This window comes from Myotis daubentonii, chromosome 16, assembly GCF_963259705.1.
Source record: "Myotis daubentonii chromosome 16, mMyoDau2.1, whole genome shotgun sequence".
In the NCBI taxonomy this organism is placed as follows: Eukaryota; Metazoa; Chordata; class Mammalia; order Chiroptera; family Vespertilionidae; genus Myotis; species Myotis daubentonii.
Window position 1 is genome coordinate 55,031,163 of NC_081855.1, and position 10,418 is coordinate 55,041,580.

At 63.3% G+C, this 10,418-nt stretch overlaps 1 protein-coding gene across 1 annotated transcript; it reads left to right on the plus strand.

The window, feature by feature from the left end:
• Positions 1-2,713: 2,713 nt before the first annotated feature.
• Positions 2,714-10,416, plus strand: PRCD (photoreceptor disc component). The gene is made up of 5 exons (XM_059671328.1): positions 2,714-2,941; positions 3,234-3,302; positions 5,297-5,372; positions 6,291-6,385; positions 10,331-10,416. Exons 1-3 carry the CDS (start codon positions 2,868-2,870, stop codon positions 5,313-5,315), a joined length of 162 nt encoding a protein of 53 aa, XP_059527311.1. The 5' UTR covers positions 2,714-2,867; the 3' UTR covers positions 5,316-5,372; positions 6,291-6,385; positions 10,331-10,416.
• Positions 10,417-10,418: the final 2 nt, after the last annotated feature.

Genomic DNA, 10,418 nt, shown 5'->3' on the forward strand with positions numbered 1-10,418 from the left:
TGTGTCTGCGCGCTGGGTATATGTGCGGGGGGCGGGGGGCGGGGGACCGCGAGCGGGGGCGGGGATGGTCTGATGGGAAAATGTTGCAAAAACAAATCCGCTCCAAACCCCCCACCCCGTGTCCCTGAGCCGATCCCCGCAAGGTGAGGGCTGGGCCGGGGCGGGAGGGCCGCGCGGAGTTTGGCCGCCAGGCGGGGCGGACGTGGGTGTGGCGGCGGCGCTGGGTGGTCCCGGGCGGGGGGAGGGGGGTGTCACGCGGCGCAGGCCGGGGGGCCGCCCGGGAGGGCGCGGGGCGGGTGCGGGTCTGAGGGCTCGGCGTCTGCGCTCACGCTGCGGTCGGAGTCGGGACGCATGAGTGTGTGCACCCTTCTCGCTGCGCGGATCGGACTCAAAGTCAAACACCGCCAGGCATTGGCGGCGTGGCCGCCCGCCCAAGGGTGGACGCGGCTCCTCCAGCGGCGCCCTGGTCCGGCCTGAGCTCCCGCTGCTGCTGGCCGCTCCCAGCGCCCCTGACCCGGGCACGGGAAGCTGAGGACTGGGGTCTCCCTGCCCCAGTGCCTGACCGGAATCCCCCACTTTGGGGATGGGGGACCACTGTCAAACTTGAGCGCCAGAGGCCCTCGGTCCGGCACCCGCCCCCATGTGAACACCATGTCGGAGAGAAGTCCTGGGTGGCCTATATGACACAGGCAGACGACAGCCAGGCACCGCCCGGCGTCCCAGCCCTGGTGAGCCAAGTGCCAAGAGAGGCAGCAGGGCTGGGCACAGCGGACCTGGGAGGTCAGGGAGTCGTGGGGAGGCCCAGCCGCTGGAGACATTTCAGCCACCAAGGCCCTTGGTAGGGAGGGTCCTGGGGTGGAGGAGACACGTTCTGCCCAGGGAGACGGGACTGCGCCTCTGAGCGCCCCAGGGGTCCCACCCGCCAGCAGCTGGGGCGGCCAGGTCCCACCTCTGACTCCCTCCCCTCGGAAGCCGGAGGCCGGACTGTAGTGTCTCCGCTGCCCCATGTGAGGGCATCCATCCGGGGGTGCCCAGTGTTCCCCAAGGCTCCCCGTGACCCTGCCTCCTCACGCCCTCGGGTCCCACTGCTCAAGCACCACAAGCGGCTGGCTCTCCTCTCCCACCCCGCCTTTATGTTTATCTGAAAACCTGCCCTTCAAAGTAGACAGCCCTCCTCCAGCCTCAGGGCTCAGGCTCCTTCCTGGAGTCCAGGCAGTTATGGGCAGGGGCCTCTGGGCGCTGCTCCATCTCAGTCGATGGAAGGAAAATCTACCTTCATCTAGGGCAGTGGTTCTCAACCCTCCTAATGCCGCGACCCTTTAATACAGTTCCTCATGTTGTGGTGACCCCCAACCATAAAATTATTTTCGTTGCTACTTCATCACTGTAATGTTGCTACTGTGATGAATCGTCATGTAAATATCTGATATGCAGGATGTATTTCCATTGTTACAAATTGAACATAATGAAAGCATAGTGATTAATCACAAAACAATATGTAATTATATATGTGTTTTCCGATGGTCCTAGGCGACCCCTGTGAAAGGGTCGTTTGATCCCCAAAGGGGTCGCGACCCACAGGTTGAGAACCGCTTATCGAGGGGCCTTGGAGGAGGAGAGGGTGTGGGTTCCGTTTCTTATTATCACTCTCAGATCCAGGTCCCCCTGCGGTGGGGACCCCGCACCCTGTACCCGGTCTAGGCTGACTGAGCGCACTGCCCCGGGCCGCCCCCCTAAACTCCTGACAGTTTCCCAGAACCGGTGCGGCGGCCTTCCCAGGGGCTGCCCCAGAAGTTTCACTGGGACTTGGAAAGCTAGTAGAAGAATTACTTATTTTTATCTCAGTCTTTTAAAAAATATATATTTCGATTGATTTCAGAGAGGAAGGGAAAGGGAGAAAGAAATAGAAACATCAATGACGAGAGGGCATCATTGATCGGCTGCCTCCTGCACGCCCCACATTGGGGTCAAGCCCACGACACGGGCATGTGCCCTGACCAGGAATCGAACTGTGACCTCCTGGTTCCTAGGTCAGTGCTCAACCACTGAGCCACGCCAGCGGGGCTATTTTTACCCCAATCTTTACAAGTTTTACGTGTGTCTGTGGTGCAGGACGTGTTTGCACAGTAGCACAGCATATAATCCATAAGCGGATGCATAGATCTATTTCGTGAGCGCACACTGACATCCTGCCTGTACTGAAGAAACGTTGGGGAGCACTGCCCGGAGGGAGGGTGGAACGGAACCACTTAGCCAGCCTTCACTCGCTGGCCTCCTGTCTCTCTGGCTTCATCTACTATTCCTCCCCTCTCCTCCTCCCCTGGTGCGCCCCCCCGCGTCCCCTGTGACATCACTGCCCTGCTGCCACTTACCTTCCAGTTGCTGGAATGTTCGATTTCAGGCCCCTGGCAGGGCCTTCGGTCTGAGGCCCACCCTTCCTTCAGCCCAGCTCCTCTTTGAAGCTTCCTGGTGCTGACAGCTCCCGGCGTGCCCGGCCGGTGCCGTTACCTGCCTAAGTCACTCTTTGATGGTGACTGTTGAACTTAGTGCATTGGGCTGGACTACACACCCCTTGAGGGCCAGGCCCACGTCTAGTCCGTCTACAGCCAGAATAGACTGAGGTCTATTTCCCTGGCACGGGGAGGGGGTGAGGGGTGAGGGGGCGGGGGGGCAGGGGAGGGGGCAGCGGGGCCCAGGGAGGGTAATCGTCTTCACAAGGTCAGGTCTGCTGACCCCAGTAATCAGCTTGAGCCTCCTAATCCACCACAGCAGGAGCGTAGGACGCACAGCAGTGACCTGGGAGCCGGCAGGGGCCATCTTGGCCTCCTTGGCAGACGCCGCCTGGGCGGGGATGGGGCAGCCGAGCCATGTGCACCACCCTCCTCCTGCTCAGCACCGTGGCTATGCTCTGGCGCCGACGATTTGCCAACCGGGTCCAACCGTGAGAGAGTGACTGGGCCATGGGCTGGGGTGGGGGGAGAAACTCCGTGGCCAAGCTGGAGGGGGGCAGGGGCTGCCTGGACCTCCAGGGCAGTGGGGGGGCTCCAGGGGTTTGCAGGGACTCCCGGAGAGGCTCCCCCCATCAGAGTAGGGGACTTGGAGCTCTTCAAAGACATTGGCCGCCACCTCCTCCGGTCAGTCCCACAGCCCCAGATGGCCAGGCTCTCCGAGGAGCAGGAGAGGGGCCTGGGCTCTGGCCCACAGCTCTTCCCGCCTGCCCTTCCCTCCCACAGAGAGCCCAGCGAAGTAGAAGGGGCCGTCCTGGGCGGCAGCCTGCAGACAGACACCCAGTCCCCTGGCAGGTAAGGCAGAGAGAGTCTGGGGTGGGGGAGGGTGTTGCCAGGGAGGGTGATGTCCTGTTCCCTGTCCCTGTCCCCGCTTGGGGAGGCACATGGTGGTGCGCTGGCTGTGTGCTGGCCCTGGCCCCCTGGTGCCTGGTGGGCAGGCTCAATGCCTGTGTTCTTTCTCCAGCCTGCCCCCTGGGCCAGAGCTGCTCTGCTTTGCTTGTCCGGGAGGGGAGGTGGCCCCGTCCCTTCGTCCCTTCGGTAGGGCGCTCAGGGGGATTGGAGAGAGGGATGAGGCCGTTCCGCTGGCTTCCCTGCCTTCCCTTCCCTCCCTCTCCGGCTCCCCGCCCAGCTTCAGCGGCTCCTGCGGCAGGATTCGCGGTCCGGTCCCCAATAGGAGGCGCATGACATCATCAGCGCCGAGTGTCATTGGCTGCGCAGCCCCTGCCGGCAGGACGCTGTCTCCAGTGGCCAGAAAGTTAGCTCCGCCCCAGGCAGAAGTCCTGTGGCCGTTACAGGGGGTGAAGTTGGGGGAACTTCGGACTTTGCCTTCCCTGGGTGACCAGTGTCCTTTGATGAGAGGAGCTCCTATGCCCAACGAAACACAGAAAAACCCACAAATGTTTATTAAGAACATTCTAGTGTGGAGACCGTCTGCAGAGTGCGTTCTCCCTGCAGAAGAGGTGCCAGCGCCGGCACGGCTTCTCTCCCTCCTCGTGGGGCAGAGGCCTGGGGCCCGTGGGCTCAGGGCCCCTGGAAGGTGTCTCCCCGGGCTCAGGTGGCTGTGACAGCAGCATGCCTGTCCGCGCGCCCAGGCCCCTTTCTGGCTGAGCAACCTTAAAGGTAGTGCAGACTGGGAGCCCGGAGGCCCTGTCTTCAAGTCCGATTCCCCAGGTTCCACGTGCCAGGAGGCCCACTGCCACGTCCTGGGCATGTGTGCCCCCTCCTGGGCCTCCGGGCCAGCTGGGTGGTCACAGCAGGGCCTGGTTCCTGCGATGGTGCGAGGGGCTGCCACACACGCGGTGCCCTCACCGGGCCTCACGTGCTTCAGTCTTGATTTGATGTCCTCTCGCCTGCCAGCCGCGTCGTAACCCACCAGTAACCTCCTGGTGTCCCAACCACGTTCTCTGTGAATGTGGCCTCGTGGCAGCACACCCCAGAGCTGTAGGAGGGTCAAAGGGGAAGTTCCTGTGAAATATGCCTGGCTCCAGGCGCGGTCGGTGCTGGGTAAATGGCGGCTGTGCTGCCCCAAACCCTAGACCAGTGATGGCGAACCTATGACATTTTTTTGGTTGATTTTTCTTTGTTAAATGGCATTTAAATAAATATCAAAAATATAAATCTTTGTTTTACTATGGTTGCAAATATCAAAAAATTTCTATATGTGACACGGCACCAGAGTTAAGTTATAGGGTTTTTCAAAATGCAGGCACGCTGAGCTCAAAAGGTTCGCCATCACTGGCCTAGGCCCTCCCTCCAGTCCCACCTGGTTCCAGGCATCGTGCGGGCAGCTGTGTTCTCCAGAGTGTGGCACTGTCTTTCCCTTACAGCCACTTCGTCTCCAAAGCAACATCGGAGGAAAGATCTTTCCCAGGGGGACCGTCTCCTCTCCCGGGAGAGAGCAGGGCCGCGCCATAGAAATGACTGGAGAAACGAGCGTGCCGGCCCATTGGCCACCCTGCTCTGCTGAGCAGGCCCTGCTCAGCCCGCCACTCCCGGGTGAGGACAGGCTCCTGGCTCCGGGCGGCCCGCACGTGGTGCAGCGAGCTCTGGAGTCCGGGCCTGGGAAGGGATGGGGGCGCCAGCTGCTGCCGGTGGTCTGATCAGCGCTGTGGGCTGATGCCGCTGCAGCTGCTGCCGGGGGCGTCACTGTATTCTCTCCCCAACACAGAGGAAAGAGAGTTAAAAAAATGGTGGGGTGACTCACCAGGCATGGGGCGTGAGGAAGAGGAAGGCCGGAAACGGGGGAAGGTCACCCCTGCACCCCGACTCCCATGCTGTTCTCTGTTTAGGGAGAAGCCTGTGGAGTAAGCCCTCACCTGGGCAGGGGCAGCTCAGCCCCAGGAGTGGGATCACCTGGCCCAGCAGGTAGGCGGGGCGGGGACCCCTGGAAGGCGGGCAGGGGGCGGGGCTGGGCACAAGGAGGAAGGATGTGCAGGGCCTGGCCATGTGGGCCCGAGTGGTCATGGACAGGGGGTGCGAGGGGGCAGGTGCCCTCCTTCCGTCAGCTTCTACCATGAACCTGTGTGTTCGCTGCCGGTGGCAGTGTTAGTTTGACGACACCACATGCATCATTTTTTTTTTTTCTTTTTTTTATTGATTTCAGAGAGGGAAGGGAGAGTGATAGAAACATTAATGATGAGAGAGAATCATGGATCAGCTGTCTCCTGCACGCCCCCCATTGGGGATGGAGCCCGCAATCCGGGCATGTGCCCTAACTGGGAATCGAACCATGACCTGGCTCATAGGTCGACGCTCAACCACTGAGCCACACTGGCCAGGCCATCACGTGGATCTGGACAGCCTTTTCCAGGCTTGGGGGTGCAGCAGTGCCATGCTGCGGGCCTCTAGGGGAGAGGGCTGCCCCGCCTTGGCCTGGGAGAGGTGGCGATCTGGTTGGGTGTCTGCCAGCTCAGGCCCTGGAGTGACCCTCCCCCAGGAGGATGCTGTGGGGGAAGCAGCAGCAGGTGGGGAGGGGGAGCATGAGAAAAGGCAGCAACTGAGAAGGTAGCCCCCTCCCTCTCAGCCCCGGACCCCCACCCTCACTGCTCCCCAGGCCCTGGCTGTGCAGGTCCAGAGGCCGGGCCTGGCTGGGGCAGGCGGGAGGGGCAGAGGTGCTCATTGCTGTAGGATGGACTCCCTTCCTCTGAGCTCCTGGGCACCTCACCTCGGAGGCAGGCCCAGAGGGAGGACTCAGTGGGCCCACGGGGTGGACTGCGCAGCCCCGGCTGGGGCAGGAATGGGGGCAGTGGGAGACTAGGGCCGCCCATTCCTTCTCCGCTCCAGTCCTTGCAAGAACCCAGAGACTGGCCCTGTATCACCCACATCTTAGGAATGAGAACACAGAGAGGCTCACGGACTTGCCCAGCACCACCCAGCTGGTAAGTGGGGGACCCTGGGCTCCCATGGAGGCTGCACGGGCCTCCCTGGAAGCGCTGAGAGTTCACAGCTGCTGGGGGGAGGCGGGTGTCCCAGCCTGGCCGCCTCTCTGGCTCAGGAGCTCCATGGTAACCCTCAGCTGTGGCCCAGGGCTGTGCGGTGGCTCTCACTCCCTGTCGTGTTCGCCTCTCCTGGTCCCCAGAGCTCACCCTGCCACTGGCTGCGCTGCTGAAATGGTCAGTAAGGCAGCCAGTTGGCTTGTGACATGCGAGCCCGCAGCTAGCCACAAGCAGCCCCAGCCCGGCCCTGTGTTTTCTGAGTGTGTGGACATGCGTGTGCGTGTTCCAAGTGGGCAGTTGCGTGTGGGGAGGGGAAAGCATGACACTTGTTTTTGTCAGCCGGCTGACTGCTCAGTGACGGGAGCCGCCTGGGCCCCCAGCTGCTCTGCCATTTCCATTTCTCTCCTCACAAGCCTGCCTGATCCTGAGCAGAGATAAAAGCTGATTTCCGCCTCTGCTCCCTGGGATCCAGGCGCAGACCCTGCAGGCAGCTGCTCCCGACCGGCGCCGTTCATCTTCCCCGGCCCCCCCTGCCCCACCCGCATGCCTCTCTCCCCATCCAGCAGCTGGGCCCACCCAGCGCGGGTGCCCTGCCTGTCAGGAAGCGGGAGATGGAGGGGTTCTAGGACAGCAGCACCTCCATCTGAAGGGGAGGGAGGGAGGGGGGGCTCCCCCGAGGGGACCACGCTGAAGCCCTGGGGGAGGGGCTGCTGGCCCGTCGGAGCCTCCAAAGTAGGGCAGGCGGAGGCCGGGGAGCAGTCATCCCAGGGCAAGCGCTGTGTGCGGGGACCACGTCAGAGCCCGGCTGCCCACTTGACAGGGGCCGTGGGTTCGTGGGTTCGAGCCACCTGTCTCAGCGCCTGTCAGCCTGTCTTTCTCCGGGGAGGCAGGGCCTTCCTGGTGAAGGGCTGTCAGGCTGCGGGCCAGAGGGCACTGTGCCCAGACTGTCTGCTCCCTGACCGTCTTCACATCCTCTCTCTGATCCGCGTGCCATGTCCCTGTCACTCCATCTCGCCTCTGCTCTCTGCCATTTCCGAGGTGCCTGTCTCCTTCCCCTGGGCTGAGGAATTGGCAGGCCAAGGTCAGGGAGCTGTGCCGGGCTGGCTCCCAGCCCAGACACACAGCCCGTGACACCCCTTTGCAGCGTTCAGAGCCGCTCAGGAGATGGTGGCTCCTCCAGGGACCCGCTCTGATGGAGGGACGGAGGAAGGGCTGGGGGTGGTGGGGGCCCTGGCAGCGGAGTGGGGGTGGGGGAGGCCATGTGGGCCGGGAGGGAGGGAGGGAGGGAGCAGGTTGTTTACGCTCCCCCCACACCGGCCCACGCTCCCTCTCATTCCTGGGCCCTCCCAGCGGGCTGTCTGCACAATCTGCCCGGAAAGCGGCTGCCCTGGGCCTAGGACTCTCTGCAGAAGGTGCCGGGCCCCGACGCCCCTTTCTTGGCCCACTGTCTCCCGTCGCAGGGGTGGGTGTGGAGCCCATGGCCCCGCCGGACGCCATGTCCCCAGCCTGAGTCCTCCTCCCCGCCCACTTCCTGGAAGAGCCACTGCTTGGAAACGGGAGCAGGAAAGTCCAGGGCTTGGGAGACACCGTCACCGGAGGGAGGGGTCGAGGGCAGCGGGGAGCCGGCCGGCGAGGCGAGGGCGGGTCACTCCTGGTCCGGCCGGAGGAGCGGTTGTGCGAGTTCCATAGGAGTGAAGCGCTCGCACTGTGTTCCCCACGTGAGCTGTGTGCCTGTTTGTGCGCTGTCAGTTACTGAGCAACTCGCCGTTTCAGAACAATCCTAGGCTCCCCACAGCCAGTCCGGCCCCGACCCCCCTCCTGCCCCGTCTTTACACACACACACACACACACACACACACACACACACACACACACACACGATAGCTGGGCTGGGGGGGGGGGCGGTTCTGACACAAATTAGAGGACAGCGGAGGGAGCAACTGCTGGGTGGGGGCCTAGGAAGCCCAGCAGCCAGGAAGGCTGGAGGAGAGCACGGGAGCCTCTGAGCCCAGACCCTGTCCCCACCTCCAGGGGGGCCGTGGCCTGGACACTTCCCGGCAACCAGCTCTGCTTCCAGCAATGAATCCGGGGAGGACAGGAGGTGGCTGCCCTGTTGCTTTCCGTCCTCCATGTGGAGGCTGGTCTCTGTTGCTAACCTCTGCTGGTGGAGCCAGTGGCAGGGAAGGCTGCTCCCGGCTGCCCAAGGTTCAGATTCATTCGTAGCAGCGGAGCCAGTGCCCAGAGGGAGGTGCCCAGGCCACGACCCCAGGGCGGTGCTGCGGGCGGTGCTCCTGTGCTGGGACTCCGGGCGGCTGTGGTCTCCCCTGGAGACTGGAACACGACCGGAGAGCTGAGGAGGTGGTGGCGGGTGCAGGGCGGGTGCCGCTGCCGCTGTCCTGTTACCCTAGGGTGCAGATGCCACCTCGGGGAGTACCTGCCCATCCCAAACATGTGCTCGTGTGGAAGTGGGCAGGATGGTCCTGGAGGAGGGTATGTAGCAGAGGCGCTGGCCCAAGATGAGGTGGGCACGGCCTACCTGCGGCTGCTCGATGGCGTGAGGGCAGGGTACCCGCTGGCCCGCAGGCTCCCAGGGCCCCTCTGCAGGGGCCTCAGGCAGAAGCCCGAGACCTTCAGCTGGAGGTCTTCGGGGGCCTCGAAAGGAGAATGGCCGAGCAGCTTACGCTGTGGTTCACATTCCCGTAATGATAACGGTGCCACTAATATTAGTAACGGCTGACGTGTCTCACACACTGACGTGCGGGGCACTGCCGAGGGCTCTCTCTGAGCCTCGTCTTGTTTATGAGCAGGAGCCGCTGTCTTCCCGCTGACCCAACAAGGAAAGGGCGGCTCGCAGGGTCCGCTCCAGGGCACGCACAGCCCGGGTGAGGCCAGGACCTGCACCGGGCACCCTGATGCCAAAGCTCGTGCAGCTGTGAGGACACAAGGACCCGAGTGTAGAGCCGGGCTGACCTGTGGACCAGGGCACGGCGATGAGCCGTGGCCCCGCCCGGGTGACGCCTTTGCAGGTGGGCTGGGCGGCGCTGGCCGGGGCTCTTCCCATGGCGCTCTCCCCAGGAGCTGTCGTTCAAGGGCAGACCAGGCTCGGCCACGAAGGACTAGGACTAGCCCTGGCCTGCCAGTGAGGGGGCGAGGGAGCTGCCTGTCCCGGCTCTGTCCTCAGGGATGACAGTGAGGTCACCACTCGGCCACCCTGCTGCCCCCCCAGGAGGGGGAGGGGGAGGGGCTTGAGGAGAAAGGGTTTGTTCTGGACTCTGCAGGGGGAGGGCGAGCGTGGGGACCGAGGAGGCAGCGGGAGACAAGTCCCCGTGCCCAGTGACTGCGACCCTCTCAGTGGGACGGACACACACGCCCCCTGGTGGGGACACAGCGAGAGGGCGGCTGAGCATTTTAAGAAGATTTGCTGAGGGACTAGGACCCATGAGCCTGGGTAGGAATGGTCAGTCCCCGTCTTTATGTGCACACGCGCGCGCGCACACACACACACACACACTACCACAGGCAGAAGCCAGCTGACCTAAGCATTAAAGAAAGATTTCCTCTATTCCACTGGGCATTGACTTAGCCAGCGTATCAGGAGCCTCCGGTGTACACTGTGGGCCGTGTGCTGGGCGCTGGGAGTGACCCGGTGATGCAGGAGGCAGTGCCTGCCCTCCAGTTAGTACAGGGGCAAGGTCCCCACAGAGGAGGCCCCGTGCTGCCCGCTCCGCAGTGGCTGGTCATGTGACCCTGCCTGCCATGTCCCCATCTCAGGAGCATGTGTGGAGCCCGGGTGGGCCGTCAGGACTAACGGCCCTCCTCGGGAAACCCTGTCCAGTGAGATGAAGGGAGGGTGGCCCTCTGGGGCCCACAGAGCCTCCCAATCTGCAGAGACACCGTGGGCCGCCCCGGGAGGCGCTGACAGACTCGCCTACTCGACGCGCGTTCCGGAGTGCCCGTGTGCCAGCTCCTGTGGGTA